Genomic DNA, 25311 nt, shown 5'->3' with positions numbered 1-25311 from the left:
GAGACGGAGTAACGACACGGACACCAGAGCTGGATTTAAACTTGGGTCATTTTTTATTAAAATAAATTTGCATAATTTATTAAATAAATTAGCATGAATTAGCATAAATTTGCATAAATCAGCATATTCAACTATGACCCGGAAACAGTGGACCTGCAGGGTCAAACAAACACTTCCGGGGCGGAAATGACGTAAAAGGTCAACATTCCTGGGCAACTAAGGGCGTAGCTCGATGCTGGTCCAGGTGAGGGACCTCTCCCTCACCTGAGACCCTGCCATGCACTCGCATGAGGGGGGTCCCGCCGGCTCACCCCTACCCTGGGACTTCAATAGCGGGACCCAAAGACAGGTTCCCCCCAAGTGCGCAGGTAGCACCCACCATGGGCTTGGAGAGAACCTGTCAATCATCCCCAAAGATGCCCAAGGGAGAACGCGCAGTTGCTGAACCACCACCCAGATTTCCGCCCCTAACCTGCCACGGAGCGGGGGTCAGATCTCTATCTTGGCCCCCCGACTCCCCCCTCTAACTGCGCCAGCTCACGCAGAGACACTGCAGGTCCTGTAAGAAAGAGGTGTTCCTCAGTTCTGACAGAGGAAGACCAGCAGCCAGGTGAAGCCACAGCTGATCTATGGTGATGCGGGGATGGGCCAACAACCACCCCGCCTAACCCTCTGACTACCGTACCCAGGGCCTTAACTCCCCTCCTAACCCGGTGAAGGGCCCTAAGGGAAATGGCGTCCCACCAAGCGATCCCCGTGAGGATCTCGACCACCTCCCTGCGCGGAGGGCCACCCAGTGCGAAGCCACCGCAGGCTACGCGAGCCTGGCAGATCTGAAGTAAACCCCCAGGCCCACCAGGTCCTTGCCACCGAGGTGCAAGACCCACTACCTGGGCGCCGCCAGAGGATGCAGCCCTCCCAGTACCATCTGGGCGCAGCAATGGGATGCCGCCCTCCCAGCACCAACTGGGCGCAGCAATGGGATGCCGCCCTCCCAGCACACATCCAGGCACAGCAATGGGATGCCGCCCCCGGCACCAACTGGGCGCAGCAATGGGATGCCGCCCTCCCAGCACCGACTGGGCGCAGCAATGGGATGCCGCCCTCCCAGCACACATCCAGGCACAGCAATGGGATGCCGCCCCCGGCACCAACTGGGCGCAGCACTGGGATGCCGCCCTCCCAGCACCAACTGGGCGCAGCAATGGAATGCCGCCCTCCCAGCACAATCCAGGCGCAGCAATGGGATGCCGACCCCCGGCACCGACTGGGCGCAGCAATGGGATGCCGCCCTCCCAGCACCAACTGGGCGCAGCAATGGGATGCCGCCCTCCCAGCACACCTCTGAGCGCAACGATGGGATGCCGCCCCTGGCCACCGACTGGGCGCAGCAATGAAATGCCACCCTCCCAGCCCAACTGGGGGCAGCAATGGGATGCCGCCCCCCGACACCACCTGGGCGCAGCAATGGGATGCCGCCCTCCCAGGACCAACTGGGCGCAACAAAGGGATGTCGCCCTCCCAGCACCTCCTGGGCGCAGCAATGGGATGCCGCCCTCCCAGGACCACCTGGGCGCAGCAATGGGATGCCGCCCTCCCAGCACCACGGCAGAAACGCCCGTCCCACCGCACACCCCGTCTCTCCCGCCAGACAACCAGGACCCAGCCGCCACAGCGGCAGGGTCCCCACCCCCGACGGTAACTTGTTGCTGAGTGGTCTCGGAGCGCTCATGACCCCAAGCAACACCGTCGGACGCGTCCTGGCGGGATGAATAGAAGGGGACCAAAGGAGGAACCTGGCCTAAGATCTTACCCGGACCCTCAACAGGCCGTTCGTATCCTAAAAAACAGGCCGTTGACCGCCGGCGGGCGACTTCCCGAATCCTCCGTATCGAGAACGCCGTTGCCGCACTAGTGGCAGCGCCTCTCGAGAACGAGCGTTCCCGAATGGCGGGATCCATACTTGGCCTGGCCAAACCCTACATACTAGCACCCACCTACTGAAGTAATGGGATGGAAGGCACTAAATTGACCCGGCGTCCCGCAATGCGGCCCCGGCCCAACTTTCCCGCACTGTCACACTGCGGAAGATGCCATAAAACCAATAACCCTGCCCCCGCCTTAAACAAGGCGAAGCCGGCCAACCTGGACCTAATAGTCCTAACCGAAAGGCCACGCTGCCTAAGCTGGACACAAATATGGCCAGGTACACAACTGGGGCAGGCCAGCTATAGGGGTAACCCGTATACTGCCTGCAATCCCCAAACTCTTCACCTGCCTGCTGCTAAGCCCCCCAGAGTGCCATACACTCCCGAGAGTGCCGTAGCCCAGCAAGCCTCTAATCTCCACTGCCCAGGAGCCCACCTAGGCTCCAAAGGTGGACCGGAAAACAAAACCTCTGGCGACACCCGTGCCCACGGGGCCAGGGTCCGAAACCGGGAAAACTGACCACGGGACAAGGCGTCAGCAACCCCGTTATCTAACCCGGGAACATGCCTAGACAAAACAATGTGTTCAGGGACAAGGACCTGTGCACAAAATGGCGGAAAAGCCTCATAACCCTGTCACTCTTAGAGGACAGGGGGTTCACAACGTGGACAACCACTAGGCTGTCACACCAAAATGCACAGTCTTGCCCAACTGCTCACCCCAAAGCTCTAGGGCCACTATCAAGGGGAAGAGCTCCCAAAAAGGTCAAATCCTTAACCCATGAAGAGGCCCTCCATGCTGGAGGCCACGCAGACCAGCACAACTGGTCACCTAACACGACCCTACACCTGACACAGGTCCCTGCATCGTCAGAACACAACTGCGATGCAGCTTCCAAAGAAGCTCCTGCCTCCAAAAGACAACCCCTTAAAACTTTCTAAGAACCCCCGCCACACGCAGAGGTCAGCCCTGACCCCTGCACATAAGCGGGTACGATGATGGGGCAAAGGAACCCCTTCATCGCAGCATATAACCTCCTAGAAAAAGCCCTGCCCGGCACCACGACCCGGCGGGCTAAATTAAGTATCCCAACTAGGTCCTGGAGCTGCCAAAGGGTGACCTTCTTGCAGCCCAGAACCGTACCAAGGTTATTCCTAATTTCAGTCAACTTGTCCAGGGGCAATCTAGAAGATTGCACCTTCGAGTCCAATTCAATACCGAGGAAGGTAATCCCAGTGGCGGGGCCCTCGGTCCCCGCAGGGGCTAAAGGCACCCCCAACAGAGCCAAAGGGCTTCGAAGACCCGCAGCAGAGCAAAGCAGTGCTCTGCCCGCGCAGTCCCCGCCCCCAAGAAACCCTCGAGGTAGTGAACGCCGAGCCCAGACCGCTGCGCCTCCTGAGCGCCCACTCCAGTAAGGTGCTCGAGCTCGCCCAAAAGAGAGCAAGAGACGGAGCCACCCGTGGGTAAAACCCCGACCACATAAAAACACCTATGAAATGGAAGCCCAGAAGCCTGAAGCCGACCGGGTGCATGGGGAAGAGCCGGGATGCTGACTTAAAGTCGCATTTATCCATAAGGGCTCCAACCCCACACTGCCTTACCATGGCCACGACCGCATCAAGGATGCGAGCCGGACTAAATAAAGTTTGTCAGGAACGAACTCCCTCACAAACTCCCTTTTAAGAAAAGACAAGTGGTGAATCAACCTAAATTCATCACCCACCTTTCAGGGGACCCCCCTAATGGGGAGACCCCAAGACTCGGGAAGGGCGGCTCCGGGAAGGGCCCAAGGCCCCTCCCCCTGGCCTCCTCTTATGCTATTCCGACCGAACAATGCCGTCATGCCCCACAACCAACCTGAGGTTGTTGAACCCCAAGGCTTGCTCGAACCCATGTAAGGGATCCTAAATCCCTTGGAGAAACCTAGCAAGAGAGCGGCCGCTCTCGAGCGAGGGTGGTCGTCCATCAACCAACCCCAATGTTGTTATTGTAGTTGTTTTGTAAATAATTGGGCAGGGCCCAGCTTTCCCCCCAGTAGGTGGGGTTTGTACCCTGGACCCCCTCCCCTCCTAACCGCCCCCTTTTAGGGGCAGGGGCACATTGAAGCGGCATGGGAGCCCCGCCTTCCCACACGCATGGCTGTACATACAAAAGGGGGGAAACAAGCCCCTCTGCAGCAAACCCATGACATGCAGTGAACGGGTCCCACACTGTGGTGGCCCCCATGTCCAAGCTCCCTGGCCCCGACGGTTAAGCCGTCAAAAGGGACGAAGGCCCTACGGCCTGGGTTGGTGGGGTCAAACCCCCCGCCCCCGACACACCAGGCCCTGGCAAAAGCAGCCCCAGGGGCCTGTGTTCCCGCACTAGGAGCCAGGGGGGGGGGCAAACCTGGGTACAGGTGTCCCCCCCCCAAACAAAAAACCCCAAGAAACTGGGACTGAGTGGCAACAATATTTAAATAAGTAAGTTAGACCATAACTGTAACGAAGTGTGTCCATGACTTCACTGAAATAGCAAAGGCTTGGAACAAACTTCCAGCAGGCCCGGCAGATGAATCCACAGCAACAGAATTCAAACATGCCTGGGATAAACATATATCCATCCCAAGATAAAATACAGAACAGAACAAGGGCAGACCAGAGGGGCCAATGGGTCTACTCTTGCCGTTATATGTCCATGGTTCCATATAAATATATGAAATAATTGCAACCATCATCAGTCCCATTATTATTATTATAATCTTGTGTACATGGTTCTTATTTTACACATGAAGGAACCGGGGCCACCCGGGCCCCCAAGAGGGCAGCAAAAGGCCTCTGCCCAAACAGGCAGCGCAGCAGCAGGAAGCTGCCGCCACGGGCCCAGCTGCCCTCCATTTTCAGTTATTTTATGTTTATTTATTTTTACTGTTTTTTGGGGGGCCACGCAACGGTAGGGGCCGCACACGCGAGCCCTCCGCCCGAGCCCCCCACGTCCCCAAGGGGGCTACCAGAACGATCCCCCCCCAGAAATAGGGGGGGGCAAGCCAAATGGCACCAGGCCTGGCCTTCCCGCCGGACCCGAAGCCCCCCAAAACATTCCCCCCGAGCCTCCGATGAGGCTCTCAAAATGGCGACCGCAACACGCGGCCGCCTTTCAGTGGGGTGGGGGTGGGAGGTCTCACGCGGGACTCCTCCGAAAGCCCGATGCTGCCCAAGAGCTCCTATGGAAATTGGCAGACCGCCAGCCTCGGATGGGCCGAAGCCTGCTGTCCACGATGAGCAGGCCACCTCAAGCTTCCAACGAGGCCTCCAAAGCGACGGCCGCCTCCACGCGGCCGCCGAAAGGCTCCAAGAGCAGACAGCCACGTGTCTGCTCTTTTGAGTGGGTCCGGGCGAACAGGCTTGGCCCAGGGCCTGCAGCCCTTAAATAGGGCCAGCAAGCCCCGCCCGGTCCCCACGTCATTCCAGGCCACGTGGGCCTGGCTTTCCCGGCCGAAATCTCGTCTCGCGAGATTTCGGCCGAAAACAAAATGGCGGCCGCCATGAAGAGTCCGGTGTCTGCCCGGCCCTTCAGCAAAAGCGCCGTGGCCGGTAAGTCGAGCCGGCGATATTCTAATCTAATCTTCCACATCTTCCTGGATGAAAGCAATGGTATACTCAGTACTACTGCAATTGCCAAGTAACTGTAATCATCTTGCTGTTGGTTGTTCTCTTCTTGTCTTTCTTTCCACCTTTTCTTGTGGTATGGATTTATCCAGAGAGTTATGATTTCCAAGAACATGTCCAAAATAGGATCCTTTGTGCCTCAAGTGAGAATTCTGAATGGACTTGTTTGTTGATTCATTTGTTTGCTGCTGTCTATGTTATGGTATTCTACGGACTCTTCTCTAACACTAAATCTAAAACCTGAATACGCTTTTCTGTTCTGCTTTTTCAAAGTTCATTTTTCTTTTTGACACAGCCTCACTTTGCCTGCACAATTCTGATCTTTGCAAGTATAGAAGCATCTCTGAATCTTTTCTCAGGCCTACTCTATGCAGTGCTAATCTGGGCTATATTTCAGAACTCATTTATACTTTATGGTTGACCCTAAAAAGGGAGATGCTATCCACCCTGTCTTCATTTCCAATGAAGACATATATATGGCCACCCATCTTAAGCAACTCTGGTGGCTTACAATAAGCATAAAACTACAGTATTTGGTGTTTTTTGCATTTAATCTTAATCTTATTTTTTCTTAAATTGAGATCATCATACAGCCCTTAACTGGTATTAAATGAATATATATCCCCCTTTATTCAGAGGAGATGTAAATGTATTAAAATGTATGAAACAATAGACTACATTATACATTACTTTGGATGGAGGGGACTGCAGGAACTTAAAATAGAGGTACCATAAGTGAAATAGGAATTAGCAGTGAGGAGGGGAAATTTCATTCCATTATAATGCTTTGCCAATTCCAGGATTAATAGGGAGCACCCGGAATGCATAATTCACCAAATATAAGAAAAAATAGAGAAACTGATGAAAATTCAATTCATTTAATTCGTTAGGATTTACCTCATTTGCTTAAACTCCAAAGTCCATTTCTTTTAGACTCGGTATTTATTCAGGATAAGCAAGGGCAAGCTTTTCAACTTTTACTCAGGACGAACAATATTTTTGAGTTAAGCTTTCATAGCTCTGGTGCTCAGTGCAGGCATCATAATAAGTAAGCCTTTCTATCCAGGCCCTTTTTTCTCTTGGCCTGGTAGATGATGATGTGAATTGAACTGTAACACCTGTAAGACCTTCTTTCCTTGGCAGTGAAAGGAAGGATGTTTCAAAGCTCTCATGTTCCTTGTCTTGCATTAAAGGTTTTCTTTTTCCCTTTGTTTGTTCAGAAAAGATGAGCGGAAGGAGGATCAATATGTTTGTAACTGCCACCTTGTATCTTCTCTCCCAATTTGTTCTTTGCGATGGGACTGCAGCTTCAGAGAATGAGGAACATCCAGAGATTATTGGTAAATGCTCTTTTATTTATTCCCACAAAGCTACAGTACAGAGAAATAAAATGTCCTGGTTTAACGGGGCATATTCAATGCAATTCCTAATTGTGGTATGCATTTACAAGATGAATGGGTAATAATATTTTCAGCCCCGATTGAATTGCACTGGTTATCAATTCATGAGCCTGTTCTGTCTTAATTTGCAATTAGTCTGCAATTTCATCCATTCATATGTATATGTTTTGAATGTACTTTTCACAAAATACCTTTTTAGCAGCAAACCTAATTTCAAAGCATATTTTATCTAACCTATAAATTAATTACGGAAATTTATTTGAGGTATGAAATTGAAAGATAATGTAAATACAGAAGAATTTTGTTTTAAAGCTAATGTAGTTAAAAACAAGAGTTTCCATTTTTGGCATTAAAATATAATCCTGTTCACCATTGTAATATTTGAAATTACCCAGACAATTCCTATTACTATCAAATTTTATTTGACCAAAAAACAGAAGAAAGAACATTACGCCAGGTGTGAAAAGAAAATAGCTGTCATTATATATACGGAGAGAATGTGTAAAAGATATTATCCATTACTTTACTATTTATTATTTACAAAGCAAATATCACAAAAGATAAAGGCCTACTACTTAATTGCTATGACCATAAAGCTACATAAACCCCAATACTTTGTTTATAATGCAAACTTTTAAAAAATTCCTAGGAATACACAGAATTCAATTCTAAGGAGGATCTTGATGTTAATTATGCCCGGTAATGTTTCTCTTGAAAGACGCATTTCCTGAAGGGAATGAGTCACAGCCATTGAAACTGCCTCTTTCTTGTAAAGGGTGAAAGTCCATAACTTATTAACATCACTGCTTGGAGATTCAACTTGTCTAGCAGGAAAAGCTTTTAGCAGGCGTGGGTGTTGGGTGGGTGGCAAGTTGTCAAATCAAGCTTATGATGGAGACAAAAAAGAGACTCATTTTCTCTCAATGCGACAAGCTGTTTTGCCTTGATAATGCTCATCAACAAGAATAATTTGAACAGAGTCTTGTGATGAACTGTATAAATAGAATATAAATAGAATATATAGACACGAAGCATTTCACTTGGGAGACAACAGAACAATCATCCATAGGAAAGAGTACTGAATATTTTTTCCTGTCATGTCAGCTTATCATAAATAGGTGATCATTTAGTTATGATTGTAGAATTAAAGAGTTGTCATCTTCTGCAAGGACATTCGATTTGGGTTAGTAAAAACAATGCACTTAGAAAAAACCACATGCACGAGGCTCATTTTATTGGAGTAAGAAATAGGCAGAGCCAGTTTGGTGTAGTGGTGAAGGTACTGGCCTAGAAACCAGGAGACTGAATTCTAATCCTACTTTAATAATAATAATAATAATAATAATAATAATAATAATAATAATAATAATTATTATTATTTATTAGATTTGTATGCCGCCCCTCTCCAAAGACTCGGGGCAGCTCACAACAGTAATAAAAGCAGTATAGCAATAGAACAAATCTAATAATAAAAAGATATATAAAACCCCAACAATTATAAACCATACAGCACATACATACCAAACATAAAATATAAAAGCCTGGGGGACATGTCTTAATTCCCCCTTAATTAATTAGACCTGGAAGCCAGCTGGATGACCTTGGGCTATTCACTTCTCTCAGCCCAACACAGGGTGGTTGTTGTTGGAGAACTAGGAGGAAGAAGGAATAGTAGGTATGTTATAATGTATATATGTATATATTGTATATATATATATAATGTATATATAGTATCTATTAATATATACAGTATGTATTATATATTAATAACTAAGCCCAGCGAAAAATCGGATTACATGAGGGAAAAAATGAGGAGCAAAAACTGAGTGATTAGCCCCTCAGGTAAATAGAATCTTCTGTGATAAATACAATATTTAGGTTAGGTTATTATTATTATTATTATTGTTGTTGTTGTTGTTGTTGTCATTATCGTTATTGTTATCGTTATTATTATTATTATTTATTAGATTTGTTTGCCGCCCCTCTCTGAGGACTCGGAGCGGCTCACAACAAATAAAACATCATATACAAATCCAATGTTAAAAACAGTTTTAAAAGATCCCTACAGTGTTCCCTCGATTTTTGCGGGTCCGAACTTCACGAAGAGCCTATACTACGGTTTTCCAAAAAATATTAGTTAAAAAATACTTTGCTTTTTTTCCCTATACCACGGTTTTTCCCGCCCGGTGACATTATACATCATTGCCAAACTAACAATTTTTGCAAATAAATAACCAAAAAAATCATTATTGTTAATAAATAATTATGTTTATAAATATCAGGATCACTTAGTGTCTTATTCAATGGTGAGTACCAGTAATAATGGTGAGTAAATGGTTGTTAAGGGAATGGGAAAAGGTAATTTGGGGTTTTAAAGTGTTAAGGGACGGCTTGTGCTACTGTTCATAGCCAAAAATTGTGTATTTACTTCTGCATCTCTACTTCGTGAAAATTTGACTTTCGCGGACGGTCTCGGAACGCATCCCCCACGAAAATCGAGGGAACACTGTACAACCAAAACATACCATACATAAAGTCAAGGCAGCTAAGTCAATTCCTCCATGCCTGGCGACATAGATGAGTTTTCAAAAGTTTGTGGAAGGCAAGGAGGGTGGGGGCAGTCCTAATCTCTGGTGGGATCTGATTCCAGAGGGTTGGGGCCGCCACAGAGAAGGCTGTTCCCCTGGGTCTCGCCAGATGGCATTGTTTCATCGATGGATTTTGTGCGGCAGCAGGCGGTCCCAGAGATATTCTGGTCCGATGCCGTGAAGGCTTTATAGGTCATAACCAACAATTTGAATTGTGACCGGAAACTGATCGGCAACCTATGCAGACTACGGAGTGTTGGTGTAACATGGGTATACCTATGGAAGCCCATGATTGCTTTCGCAGCTGCATTCTGCACGATCTGAAGTTTCCAAACACTCTTCAGAGGTAGCCCCACGTAGAGAGCAGAGGTTAGGTGAGGTTAGGTTAGGCTAGGCTAGGTAAGATAATACTCTCCTGTGTTATACTAACACTATACTGTACTATACTATACATTAAGCTGTTTTTAGTATCACTGTTTTGCAGTTAATTTGACTTGGCTTAGTTTACGCTTTATCAGCACTTTGTGTAACTTTAAGGGACAATTAATAAATGATCCAAATTATTTTTCTCATTAACTACACATCCCTTGGAAAAATTTAAGAACACAGAAATACTAAAAATAAATAAATAAACTTTAAATATAATAGAGTTTACATTTAGTGTAAATTAAATCACATTTAATCTTTTGCCTTGCTAGTTTTCAGTACTTTGTTCTGGCCTACCTATATATTGGAGTCTGATCTTTGCCATGCCACTTAAAACAAAAAACACATGTTCAGTCTTACAAAGACAAAATAAAATCAAGTTTTATGCATTTGATGGGAAACCATAACCAAAATGTTGTTCAGTTCTTCAGAAAAGTGATGTATCAAATTTTCCTTTCCCACCTTTCCTAGAATTATGAAAAATGATATGATGATTTTATTCCATTATATCCAGTTTATGGCTATCCTTCTAGTCCCTACTGAAATCAGAGGGCAAGTTAGGACATCAGTTTTAGGAATGCAGGAACATTCAACAAAGATAGGCTGTATTTTGTATTTCTTGGAACCTCCATCATTCTGAGTGTGGCTTCCACAATTGTTCTTCCGTTAGAACTCTTGGTGTGCTCCTATTCTATTCCAGAAAATCATTCTGGAAGAATGGGAACAAGGGACAAATAAGTAAAAAAATGTCACCTTCCTTTCGTAAGTTGAATCTTCTCTAGTGTTTTAGCCCATCTATGAATAACAGTAAAATTTCTCTTTATGGGCATGAAGTTAATCGCCAAGGCTCTAGCAGGTAAACATACCCATGTAAATATAAAAAATACACTTATTTGCTATCATTACCTTACTTGTTTTGCTTTTGGGGTTTATTTTTGCAATCCCCTTTTTTATTAGTCATCAGTCAGCTGTAAGAGAAAAGCAAGGAATTGAAAAAGTTTAGTGTAGCACGTAATTACAAGTCTATCATAAACTCCTACTGAAGAGTAGGACATGAATGCCTTTTGTGCTTGGCTGCCATCTATCTTGGCAGCTCCATCTTTCAAGATTGGCTTTTTAAAAGAAATTTGCAGGCAATGAAGAGGCTGACCTACCAATTTTAGCTCTAGTTAGCCAGTGTTTTTTTTATGAACAGTCTGTTTCCAGACTGCTATTTCTTTAAATTGCCCATTTCCCCCACAATCTTTTTTTCTTCTGTCTTACATTCTTCCTGCCATATTCGCTGGAAATATTTTACATTGCAATCCTGTGGTTGCTGATGCGGCATCCTGACCTTATTACTACCTTCCAGCTACGGTGGAAATCTACTTGGTTTATGTATGTACATGTTGCCCTTTTGTTGAAACAAATGTAGTTGAACTCATGATGGAGAACTGTCACGTATGGAGGAAAAAGTTCATATAAACTGTTCCTCCCTCACGTCTATCTTGTTAGAATAAGTCCAGCAGAGGATGAGATGCATTAGTGTGTTTCTTGCCGAATTTCTGCAACTCAGCAAGTATCTTTGCTAGATGCCTGGTATATTTTTATTACTGAGGAAATATTGACCTCTTGTACCTCCCATATGTTTAGAAGTCTTTGATTCCAAAAAGGAAATCTCTAATGTTTGAAATAGAAACAGAGACAGCTGCACTTCATGCAGTGTATAAATAATGACCAATACAATGGAAAAACTAGGATGTTGTTTTATTTTGTCATTCCCAGAACGGCTGAGAATAAGCATACTCTTTGTGCCTTGGGGGGCGAACAAAATTAGTCTAAATATAGTTTTGGATGAAAGATTAGGATAGCTTCCATCAAATGGTAAAATTAATCTCCAGTGTTTTGACATGTTTGTTCCATTATATTGCTTCTGAATTCTTGGACAAAAAATACACAACCAGGAAATTAAAGAAAAAATCTACTTCATTCTCACAGATTTTACTATCTGGAGATAACTTAGTGAGGCAGAGGGAAGTTGCTTTCTCTTCCTTTTCTCCCCCTGAATACAAAGCAAAAGGAAATTAAGATGCCAAAATATGCCAAGAAGAAAACAAAAGAACAAATCCTTGGATGAAAAAAAAAAACCCTATTAATTCTCTTCCTTTTGTTTACATTATTATACTTGTAAAAGCTAATAGAAACTTCTGAGTACTGTATGCGATTGCACCATTTATTGGGACTGTGTTAACTATTAAAAACACCAAATGGGGAAAATAGAATATATTTCTAAGGGGTTATAAAGGTCTTCAGAATAGAAGACCTATCTTTGATTTGAGTTTATTTGGCTCAGACTGAGTTTTCCGCTAAACTGCAAATAACCTTTTGGTCTATAGAAAACAGTTTTTCCACTGAAGAACGATATCATTGGATTCCATTTAATAAAAATGAGGCATGTTTTGCAATAATAATGATGTAAAATCATTGACTTTGCCAGACCGGCAGAGGACTCGGACCATGAGAACCGCTCCAATCTATCTTATACAAGGTCTTTGCAATGTCAGTCGAGCTCACTATGAGATAATAAGTGTCATATGGGAAAAACCCAAGTTATCTGTGGTGAACCACAAAAAGATGATTCAACAATGGACTCAATATGCAAAATAGATACAACATCCACCCACCACACATGTACACATAGACATTTTCACAGGAACATAGTGAATCTAGATTTGATTGTGCACTCAGGTTTTTAATGTCATTTAATAATTGTTGAGATTTTTTTTAAAATCCTTTCTCCCAATTATACATAATAGCTCTCATTGTTCATGACTTCCTCTTTCTCTTTGGGGCACTAAAATGTGTCCCATTCCTTCTACTATACAATTTATCTTCCTCCTTAGTCATAGCAGAGGAAAAGACAGAGGCATTGCAGCCACAGATGGAGCACCAGGTTTAGGCTTCTCCCAATCTGGGCCTGGTCATTTTAGGGGATGGAGAGGTTTTTTGGCTCCAATCATAACCATCCCTATTGACAGATAGGAATGATCTAATCCAAGGATTCCCAACCCCCAGTCAATAGACCAGTGCTAGTCCATGGCATACCAGAAACTGGTACTCACAAACAAGCAAAGCCCTATCTGTGGGATGCAGGCATCACAAAGCTATCACCCCCTCTGATTAATGGAAAAACCTCTCTCCATGAAACCAGTCTCTATTGTCCAAAAGGTTAGGGGCTGCTGATCTAAACTGATAGCAACTGATGGAAGAAAAGAACGACCACCTGTGGTCTTTCCTGGGATGGGACCAGGACAGGGGAATAATTCAAGAGGAACTCGATTGACAAAAGCAACAGTATTTGGGTTGTATCCAGGATCAGATTAGTCCTACCCTGAAATATTCAGAGCTCTGATTGAGGTTTATATCACATTGGGAGGAGGTGGAGTCTGAATTCAGCATTGTCCAGGTATAATGATGCATCTTAACCAAGTAATTTTGGAAAGCTTATGAAGAAGTGAAAGCGGTAGTCTGCTTAGTACAACATGCTCAGGCTAACAGAGAGTGGCGAAGTGAGTACCCTTGACCACTCCTTATATAGTCAAGCCAGAATGGCTGCGACCAATCAATGGAGGGGTCTGTAATATGGTAAATGATTTAGCTTTACTAGATAAATGGTCAAAGCAATAGAAACTGCAGTTTAATGTTTCCAAATGTAAAATAATGCACTTGGGGAAAAGGAATCCTCAATCTGAGTATTGCATTGGCAGTTCTGTGTTAACAAAAACTTCAGAAGAGAAGGATTTAGGGGTAGTGATTTCTGACAGTCTCAAAATGGGTGAGCAGTGTGGTCGGGCAGTAGGAAAAGCAAGTAGGATGCTTGGCTGCATAGCTAGAGGTATAACAAGCAGGAAGAGGGAGATTGTGATCCCCTTATATAGAGCGCTGGTGAGACCACATTTGGAATACTGTGTTCAGTTCTGGAGACCTCACCTACAAAAAGATATTGACAAAATTGAACGGGTCCAAAGACGGGCTACAAGAATGGTGGAAGGTCTTAAGCATAAAACGTATCAGGAAAGACTTCATGAACTCAATCTGTATAGTCTGGAGGACAGAAAGAAAAGGGGAGACATGATCGAAACATTTAAATATGTCAAAGGGTTAAATAAAGTTCAGGAGGGAAGTGTTTTTAATAGGAAAGTGAACACAAGAACAAGGGGACACAATCTGAAGTTAGTTGGGGGAAAGATCAAAAGCAACGTGAGAAAATATTATTTCACTGAAAGAGTAGTAGATCCTTGGAACAAACTTCCAGCAGACATGGTAGATAAATCCACAGTAACTGAATTTAAACATGCCTGGGATAAACATATATCAATTGTAAGATAAAATACAGGAAATAGTATAAGGGCAGACTAGATGGACCATGAGGTCTTTTTCTGCCGTCAGTCTTCTATGTTTCTATGTTTCTATGTAACTTGCTGCAGCAGCCTGGCTTCAGCTGAGGGAAGCCTGGGGCCAGCAAATAGAATTCTTTATTAGTTAAGTGTGATCGGACACATAAGGAATTTGTCCTTTATGTATATGCTTTCAATGTACATAAGGAAATAAAATTCATTAAGAATAAAAAGACACAACGCTTAGTGATAGTCAAGGTTACTAATAAGCTAACAAATTGTACTAGGAAACAAATAAAAACAATATAAATTGAAAGATACAAGCAACATAGTTATAGTAATAAGTGAGAAGAGAGAGATACTAGTAAGGAAGAGAAAAATACTAGTAATACAGTCTTAGTAAATTATTTGACAGTGTTGTGGGAATTAGTTGTTAAGCCGAGTGATGCAGTTGGGGAAAAACTGTCCTTATGTCAAGTTGTTCTGGTGTGCCATGTCCTATAACATCTTTTTGAGGGTAGAAGTTGAAACAATTTATATCCAGGATATGAGGGGTCTGTAGATATTTTCACATTTTTTGACTCGTGGTGTATACAGATCCTCAATAGAGGGCAGGTTGGTAGCAATTGTTTTTTCTGCAGATTTCATAATTATCCGTTGAAATCTGTGTCTGTCTTGTTGGGTTGCAGAACTGAACCAGACAGTTATAGAGGTGCAGATGATAGACTCAATGATTCCTCTGTAGAACTGTATCAGCAGCTCCTTGGGCAGTTTGAGCTTCCTGTGTTGACCAAAAACAACATTCTTTGTTGTGCTTTTTTTTGGTGACATTTTTTATGTTAGGTGACCATTTTAGGTCTTGAGATATGATAGAACCTAGAAATTTGAAGGTCTCTACCATTGATACTGTGTTGTCTAGTACTGTAAGAGGTGGTAGAATGGGTGGATTTCTCCTAAAGTCTACCACCATTTCTACACTTTTGAGTGTATTCAGTTCCAGATTGTTTTAGTCTCACCATGAGGCTAGTTGTTCAACCTCCCGTCCGTATGTAGTTTCATCATTGTCTCAAATGAAATTTGAAACACTCTACTGTTGATACTGCGTTGTCTAGTATTATAAAAGGTGGTATCATAGGAAGTTTTCTTCTAAAATCCACCACCATTTCAATACTTTTGAATGTATTTAGTTCAATATTATTCTGGATTGTATTACCTTTCTCCCTTGGGCCACATGGAGCTCATGCTCACATTCCCCTGTGGTGAGTTGATTCATTGGCTCCAGGAGGGGAAAGAGAAGACCATTGTAGGATTTTGAGTACTGGGTACAAAATGCTTCAGATAGTCCTTGACTTATAACGGTTCACTTAGTGACTGAAGTTACAACAGCTCTGAAAAAAGGGATTTCTGACCATTTTGTACACTTATGACCTTCAGATTAACTCCATGGTCATGCGATTTATATTCAGATGCTTGGTAACTGGTTCACATTTATGACCGTTGCATTGTCCCGGGGTCATGTGATCCTCTGTTGTGACCTTCTGTCAAGCAAAGTCAATGGGGAAGCAAGATTCACTTAAAAGCCATGCTACTAATTTAACAATTCACTGAACAACTGTGGCAAGGAAAGTTGTAAAACGGGGCAAAACTCACTTACACATTTCTCACTTAGCAACATAAAGTTTGGGCTCAATTGTGGTCGTAAGTTGAAGACTACCTGTATATGTAAAAGACAAAGTCACCTGGGGACAATTAACTCCTGAAAAGTGGGGAAGATTTCTTTCTCTTAAACTTCATAGGAAAAGAACTAAAAATAAATAAAAGTATCTCTGTCTGCAGAGGTGTACACATTTTCCATATTTTGCATTTGCAGTAAAAGGCTGCCCAAGCAGTTTGGTGGTGGGGGGGGGAGGTGGCTTCAATGATATCCTTTAAAAGAATAGGATCTTTAAAACACTGTTTTATCTCATTTTTTTAAACAAATATAGATCTGTATCATATGTGGCAATTTATCATTTGTAATCTTCAAAGGGACTGAATAAATGAATAGTGTGTGTGACACTTCAGTTTTGTAACTTCCAGGGAATTAATGGCTCTTTAATGTGTAATTTCTATGCAGATGCTGCCCCCTAGAGTTTAGTTATATACTTCTTTAAGGCTCAATAGTAAAATGGTTGAATGAAGTTTATATGTCTATATAGGGATATATAGATAAAATATAGTGTCATTTAAGAGATAAACTAATATTGAGCTTCATAATAATACAAATATGTATAGGTAAGGTATGCTGTATGTAGTATAAACATACCGCCATGCTAACTCGCAAGTGAAAAAAATGTACCAATGAACCTACTTTTCAGCAGTTTTCTCATGGTCGGTGATATTCTTGTTTCTTTTTTATAATTACATCCTACAATAATAAGCATAGTAATAACACTTTCAATGGAGAGACAAAAGTTGGGTTTTTTTGTTGTTGTTTTTTAAAGCAAGGTTGAAAGGGGTGCATAATCCTTGAATTGACAAAAAGGAAGGTTATAATATAAGCAATAGTTATATAAAGAACGTCATAGTAAGAAGATGTGGAATTGTTGATCTATCATCCAGGCAAAGGGGCTTTAGTTTCTTCCTGTGTCTTGATAAGCTTCCAGTATGTGGCCAGCAGTTTTAAGGAAACAAAACGTTTCTCATTCCATTGGTACATTTGGTAAGGTATCTTTATTTTTTCTTGTGCGCTTGAAAAACTATATTGGAGCTAGCAACCAATGTATTTATTTACGCGATAGGCATCATGAAGGACTTTGCAAACTCTAGCATATGCAGCCTCCCCCAAACAGCAAATATTTGTGGGGTTACAAATTGGGCTCAGGGACACTTAGGCATAGCTGAGGAGCTGATAGTACTGTTCGGTGCTTTATCTTGCAAGCAAGCTGGCAGATCTAGGCAAATCCAGACTGACTTTTTACTGAATTCTTGTTTTAGATGGGTAACCCCATGGCATTTTTTAAAAGCTAGAGTAATGTCAGAATGGGTTCTTAGTCTGTCTGGACAAAAGTACGGAAGGTCAGGATTTTCATCTGCTACTATCAAGAGCAAATTCTGTTCTAGAGGAAATATGGATGAAAGAATAAATGAATTTAAGATTGCAGGCTAAATGCCAGACTAAACAAGTGCTTTCTTTCTACTAACTGTTCTGCCTGACAGGGCTCAGGCGGTAATTAAGGGTCCAAGAAAGAAGGTCAGACACACACGGGCAATGATAAACAGGACAATTGTATTAAACACAAAAGGAAAAACTAAACAAAATGTCCTTATTCTTCAGGAGTAAACTACAGTTCTAAGCGAAAGTTCAGATAGATACAAAGTGCATGTGAAGCGAAAAAGCAACCAAATACAAAGTTCACGTAGCAGGAAAGTTCCAGGAGTTCTCCGAAGTCACGAGGCACAATAGAAGCAGTGATTCACAGGTTTCCCAATGCCCACTTGCCTGAAAATGCTGGGTTGAATCCAAAAACACAGAGCAAAGATCTCAAAGCAGGGAACAGCAAAGCCATCCAAACCACACAGATAAATGTCCACAGTTTGCCTCTGCCTCTGTTCCCTTTTGTAACTGTAGCCCTCATTATGGGGACCACACCCAGCCCTCATTCTGTGGACTACACCCAAACACAGGTGACACTATAATCACCTTGGATAATCCCGTAATTGAGCCCTATGTTGCATTGCTCTACGGCTACGCATATTGATTATCTGTTCGGCATTTGAATCCAGGGAAGAGAGGCTATCCGATGGGCTGCCTGCCAAGTCCCCTGGGCTGTCTGCCAGCTCCTCTGGGCTGTCTGCCAACTCCTCTGAGCTATCGGCCAAATCCTCTGGGCTCTCAGCCAAGTTTTCCTGGCTGTCAGCCAGGCTTTCACAATCGCTCTGTGATGCATCTCTCACATACGTGGGAGCAGCAGCCAGCCCAGGCCCAAACACAACACTAACTAAACTAAAATCTAGATTTTAGATTTAAGAGTTTTACATCCAGTAAGAAAGTTTTACTTTATGATGCTGCCAGATGATTCTATATGAATTGCAATTATAAGTTAATTATTTGTGGTTATTTTATTCCCAGGGTGATCACACAACCTCATGTAATTTTAGGGTATAATGATACTCCATACATAAAGAATGAAAACCAGTTTGATGCAGTGATAATGGTAGCAGGTTATAAACTAGAAAATGTCCAGTCCTGTCTTAGAAATGAAACCAAATGGATCACTTTGGGTCAATCACTGTCTTTTAGTTCCAAGAAGGAGGCAAGGATAAACAAAACTTTACTAAATAAAAGTAGGAGTAAGGAGTATTGTGTTGTTCATTTGTTATTTATAAAAATAATAAAGGAATTAAAAAGAAAACCTATTTTACAGACATTCTCATTCTAGCTATTGGAAAAAGAACTGAATATATATGATATATCATGTCTAGATTCCTTCAAATACAATTGCAATTTATAGTGGGCGATATTATGGAATATTGTTATTTGTTTTCTTTCAGGTCTCAGTTCATCCCCACTCATACTGGGCATGTCAATCTGTGCCTTGAAAGCTGATTCTGGTCCCTGCAAAGCCCTGCATGCTCGTTATCATTTCAACATTCTTACTCGCCACTGTGAACTTTTCAACTTTGGTGGATGTCAAGGCAATGAAAACAACTTTTTAACCCTAGATGAATGTCAAGAAAAGTGTGTCATAAAAGGTCAGTATATTCCTTGCTACAATTCTTTCTTTTTGAAAAGAAACACTTCTTTTTAAGCCTCAGACAAAAGCCAATCCTTTGGACAACTTATCGGATTGTCCTATAATGTTCTACTGGGTTATCTGAAGAATTTATAAAAATACTATATTTTTCAGAGTATAAAGGGGGTGGAAATGTCGGTGCGTCTTATACACTGAATGCAGCCATGTTTGCTGTCCTGAAGCCCTGCCTTCACATCTCATTTTTGGACAGAGAGTCTGGGAAGCCTGCAGAAAGCTTCTAGGGACTGGGGGATGGCATAAATGCCCCCATTTTGGGGGGGGAAATAGACCATTTCCCACCCATTTTTTCACAAAAATGGATGCATTTTTTTCCCTTTTGCTAGTACCCAGGCTCTCTCTGCAGGCTGCCCAGTCCCTTTGTCCACCCTATTTTTGTGAAAAAAATGGGCAAAAAACCGGCCCATTTTTCACAAAAATGGGGGCATTTTTGCCATTCTCTCAGCAAAGGTTAAGACTTGTGGTCTTCATCTCCCATTCCTGAGCTAGCATGATTGGAGGAGGAATTCTGGGGGTTGACATCCACAAGTCTTAAAGCTGTCAATTTTGTAAAAAGTGTACATGGTTGTAAAATAGTATGAATGTTTGTAAAAAGCATTCTGCTACACTTTTGTTTTATTAAATAATATATTGCTACACCATTTGGTTCAGAATACTTTTTTCCTTGTTTTCCACCTCTAAAATCTAGGTGTGTCTTATACTCCGGTGTGTGTTATACGCAAAAAAACCCCCAAAAACCCCAGTATATACATGATTAGGAGGGAAGCATTTGTAATTAATTGTAGAATTTTGACTAAGTAAGAAAGTTTTTACAGTCTTCATTTAGTTACTTGTATCAATGCAATTGAATTTCCCACGCCGCTCCTATTGGTCGGAATGGGACCAAAGGTGGGGGAGACGCTAAGCTTTGCCACGAAACCGGTCTCAGTGCTCTCCAAGCTGCGAAAGCGGCAGGACGTCAGTTATTGTAAACCTCTGCGTACCGACTGTGTCACGAAAAAATTGGAATCGATGATTGAGCAACGTTATGGGATTACACTTTGTGCTAAACTGAAAAAATATCTTGAGGAGACTAACAAAATGATTCGTGAGGCTTACGGGTACTCTGCTCTGTCCTACTCACAAGTTTTGAGGTGGTTAAAGGCCTTTAAGGAGGATAGGGAAGAGGTTCATGAAGAACAATGCTCTGGGCGGCTGTCAACCAGCAAAACCGACAACAATATGGTTCGTGTTCGACAATTATCAGACTCTGACCGCCAATTGAGTATCAAGATGGTTGCCAATGAACTGAACTTGTCATCTACTGTTGTGTTTCACATTGTTACTGAAGATTTAGTGATGGGGAAAGTGTATGCCAAGCTCATGCCCAAGGTGTGGTCAGATGACCAAGAGACCAACCACGTGGAAATTTCAAATGAACTTTTGCAACGTATAGAAATTGAACCTAATTATTTGGAGAATGTCATCACTGGTGATCAAACTTGGGTTTTTGAATACGACCCAGAAACAAAATGCCAAAGCTCTAAATGGCACACCGACCAGTCCCCCAAGCTCAAAAAGGCAAGAAACATAGAAACATAGAAGACTGACGGCAGAAAAAGACCTCATGATCCATCTAATCTGCCCTCATACTATTTTCTGTATTTTATTTTATGATGGATATATGTTTATCCCAGGCATGTTTAAATTCAGTTACTGTGGATTTATCAACCATGTCTGAAAGGCAAGAATGAGCAAATCAAAAGTGAAAACAATGCTCATTGTCTTTTTTGACAGTAAAGGAGTGGTCCATAAAGAGTTTGTTCCTCAAGGACAGACAGTTAAAGCTTCCTACTATGTGGATGTGCTAGAAAGACTCCGAAAAAGGGTCACCAGGACGAGAAAAGACATCTCCGCTACCTGGCACCTCTATCACGACAACACACGTTGCCACAATGTGCTACGAGTCCGCAAGTTCCTGGCCAAACACCAGGTGCCAACGCTGCCCCATCCACCCCTATAGTCCTGACATCACCCCAGCAGACTTCTTTTTGTTCCCTCTGATTAAGGCAGCCCTGAAAGGAACCCATTTTTCATCCACAGAATAGATTCAATCAGCTGTGACGAAGACCTTGTGAGAGGTCCCCGAAGACACCTTCCAGGGTGCGTACCAGTCATGGCAGAGTTGCTGGAAAAAATGTGTAGAGGCCCAAGGACAGTACTTTGAAGAATTTTAAGTGTTTGTGCAAATCTGTTCAATAAATTACTTTTAAAAAAATAAATGCATTACTTTTGGAACGCACCCTTTATGCATGCAGATGTAAAATATATGTGTATGGTTTAAAAATGTATGTTCCTTCATTAAAAAGAAGGCATATCCATTTTATTTCAGTTATTTTCCTTCTACTAAGTGAAATTGATTATTGTCCTTAGGTAAGAACAATCATACACACACACACACACACACACACACACACACTAAAAAGTCTCAGTCACAATTGTTATATAAACATATAGTTAAGCTTTGACTGCAAATTGCAATAAAAATGATTTCATGTTTTTCCAAAAGGTGAAAAATGAAGAAAATTCAAGTTTCTAGGTCAGAGGTATCAAACTGGTGGCCCATCATACGCACGCCACAACCATCCCAGTTCCACAACACAACATCATGATATGGCAACATGATGCTGCGAGTTTGACACCCATAGTCTAATAATAATAATTTAATAATTTATTAGACTTGTATGCCGCCCCTCTCTGAAAACTCTAAGTGTCTAAGTGTTGTCATAGAAAAAAGTATTTATCTCAAACAGATTCAAGAATAGTTACCACTATATTAATTTCAGACTGTATTTTTGAGATTAAGTTTTAAAAAACAGAAATACAAAGCAGGCAAAGATAATGTCCTTAAAAAAACTGATTATGATTTAGGATGCATATATTTCAGACTGTGTTATATAGTCAGAAATGATGGCAGGGAATCTTGCAATGAGGAGCTGGATATTGCTTATTGCTTGTATTGGAGGCTTCATATCTGTTCTAGCGTAGTGTTAGGAAACATAAGCTTATAGGAAACAGCCTTGCACCAAATTAAATCATTGACCCAACTCGCTCTATTCTTGTAGTTTCCAAAAGTGTAAATAATTACAGCTATCCCTGGAGACAGCACAAATTAAATTTGGTGCCATGTGCATGTGAAACATCCTTGTATACATGAACTCTGGTTCTTCTTGGAATTAAAATGAAATCAAAGATAAATATAAAAGTTTGAAAAAGTATTTTGAATAATAAGTTCCATATCTCATTTTCTCCAGGCAAAATTAACATTAAGTCCTACATCCACATTCCAACAAATGTAAATTTGATGCTCTGGGCAATTCCCATGTTTAAAAATTCAATCAGTATTAACACTATACACATAAAGCAGTGGTTATCCAGGTTTAGTGATACATACCTGAGAGATATTGCAGATTTGGTTCCAGACCACTGTAATAAGGCAAATATTATAATAAAACAAATCACACCAACATTATATTTATACAGACTGGTTTCCCAGTCTGTATAAATATAATATTTATACTATACTGGTCTGTTAAGTGTACAATAGTATGTCTAAAAAAGGAAAGCAAAGGAAAAACTTTAATTAAAAAATACTTTATTGCTAAAAAATGCTAATCATCTGAATCTTCAGTGAGTCATAATCTTCTTGCTGGCGGAGAGCCTTGTAGAAACCTCACACCAAGTGTGAAGTGTAATAAAGTGAAGTGCAATAAAACAAGTTATGTCCATATATACGTATAAAAGTCCAAGTGGGAAATATATCTTATAACCAAGAAGTTAATTCAGCAGGGATTTAGTTATTCTAGAGTTTCCAGCAGAGAAAAGTACTATCAAATAGCTGGCTGGTTAAAAAAAATCCAAAGCTGCAACTTCTAATAAATTTTTCCGCCAGAAAAAACAATCTTACTTAATTCAGTCAAGGCAAGCAAAAAGCACAGCAGGAGGCTACTACAACAAACACCATGAATTTGTGTGCTGACCTAGAGAAGTTAAACAAGTCAGAGCCCCAGGTGCAAGTTTAAGGGTGCACAAAATGTAGTGTAAGGAGAAGCGTTATGTTTAATTTAAACATAACAAAAATCAGATGAGGAAATAACAGCCTGGTGTCCGAGAGAAAAAGGCTTAAGTTATGACCTCAGCTTTAATTTCCAAGAAAAAATCAAAATTCTTTTAAGATTAGAAGGTGACATCATCATGCAGGCAGGAAGGTATGTTATACAACTTTCATTTAAAGAATGAAAGGGGTCCAGGAAAAGAGCCTCTCTTGCATTTCCCCCATCGTCTGGGATATTCTCCCTTCAGAAGTGAGGTGGGCCATTACTCTCCTAGTTTTTGAAGGAGTTTGAAGACCTGGCTCTGTCAACTCGAATGGGGCTCACTGAACATCACGCAACCCTGGGGGTGGTTGGCCCCTGAAAGTCTCTCCCCCACCCACACACACACCTTTAACTTCTAACTTCTTTTATTCTTATTTTTATCTGGCTTTTTTGATTCTCTGTATTTTTAAATGGGAGATGGGCAGTATCTAAATTTGACAGATAATAAATAAATACCCGTAGAAAACAAAACTGTATGGAGTCCCTCTGAATTTGGAACTGAAAAAGATATCATAGTAACATTTTTCTGAGTCAACTGGAAAAAAAAGTGTGTCCATACATTTATAAGATCTGAAAAAGAATCACACTCATAAGATGTTCATATGCTCTGCAACTGTATAACTTGAAACATCTCTCAAGTTTGATTACTAGAACCTTGCGAATTGCCTATTGCTTGTTTAGTTGCTGAAATTAGTTTAGATACTTTGTCTACATTTCTTATATCAGACTTCATCATTTTCAGCATAGTTTGTTGGTACTGTCTCTCCTAATTATCTCAGCCTGCCCATTCAGATTGGACTAAGCTGACATGTTATAAGTGCCATCTATTAAATAGTTTTATTTTATAGACTCCAGGAACTCTGTGGGTCTTGTAGAACAGCACCTCTCCCACTCCAATCACTGGGATTCAGATGGACCTGAACCTCCTGGCCTTTAAACCTAATTCTTCATCCTGGTGCTGGGCCAGGATGTTGCACAGGCCATTAATATGTGATTTGTGGGTTATCATCCCCAGCGCTATACAGTATATTGTTGTGAGCCACCCCGAGTCTGAGGAGAGGGGCAGCATACAAATCTAATAAATAAAATAAATAAATAAATATGTGACTTTTTAATTTTGATTTTGATTTTTAAAAAAATTCTTAATATCAATATGTTAAAGTATATTAGCTGCTCAGTGTTAGCTCGCACCGTGAGATGAATAGTGTATACAGTGATCCCCCGCTTGTTGCGAGGGTTCCGTTCCAGGACCCCCCGCAACGAGCGGGTTTTCGCGAAGTAGCGCTGCAGAAGTAAAAACACCATCTGCGCATGTGCAGATGGTGTTTTTACTTCCGCAGCGCTAGCGAGGAGCCGAAGATTGGGGGCGGCACGGCTGTTTTAAAACGTCCCCGCCGACATGGGGGGCTCGCTAGCACCCCCCCCGAACCCCCAACCCGGGTTTGGGGGTGTGCTAGCGAGCCCCCCATGTCGGCGGGGACGTTTTAAAACACCCGTGCGCCTTCCCAACTGAGCCCTCAAGCCAAGCGCCAAAGGCGAACTTCTGCGCTTGGCTTGAGGGCTCAGTTGTGAAGGCGCGCGGGTGTTTTAAAACATCCCCGCCGACATGGGGGGCTCGCTAGCACACCCCCAAACCCGGGTTGGGGGTTCGGGGGGTGCTAGCGAGCCCCCCATGTCGGCGGGGACGTTTTAAAACACCCGCGCGCCTTCACAACTGAGCCCTCAAGCCAAGCGCCAAAGGCGAACTTCTGCGCTTGGCTTGAGGGCTCAGTTGTGAAGGCGCGCGGGTGTTTTAAAACATCCCCACTGACATGGGGGGCTCGCTAGCACACCCCCAAACCCCCAACCCGAAAGCGGCGAGAGACAGCGCCAGCGAACGGCTTGTCCGCGCTCACTCTCGCCGCTTTCGAGCTGAGTCCTGAAGCGAATTCGCTTCAGGACTCAGCTCGAAAGCGGCGAGAATGAACGGCGTGGGCGGGCGAAGGGCGGGTGGCAGCGAGGAGTTTGCGTGGGCGG

General features: G+C 42.7%; 1 protein-coding gene across 5 annotated transcripts in view; it reads left to right on the top strand.

Annotated features, from left to right (window-relative positions):
• The window catches only part of TFPI (tissue factor pathway inhibitor), a 71915-nt gene that overhangs the window by 23240 nt on the left and 23364 nt on the right, over window positions 1–25311 (top strand). For all 5 annotated transcript variants that reach the window (XM_070731909.1, XM_070731910.1, XM_070731912.1 and 2 more), the window contains exons 2-3: window positions 6797–6916; window positions 18900–19100. In XM_070731909.1, the coding sequence (XP_070588010.1) occupies window positions 6802–6916; window positions 18900–19100 (316 nt within the window). In that variant the 5' untranslated portion in view covers window positions 6797–6801. The remainder of the gene's footprint in view (window positions 1–6796; window positions 6917–18899; window positions 19101–25311) is intronic.

Source organism: Erythrolamprus reginae, chromosome 1 (genome assembly GCF_031021105.1).
Source record: "Erythrolamprus reginae isolate rEryReg1 chromosome 1, rEryReg1.hap1, whole genome shotgun sequence".
Lineage (NCBI taxonomy): Eukaryota > Metazoa > Chordata > Lepidosauria > Squamata > Dipsadidae > Erythrolamprus > Erythrolamprus reginae.
The sequence above is the reverse complement of the archived record's forward strand: the minus strand, read 5'-3'. Positions and strand labels throughout refer to the sequence as shown.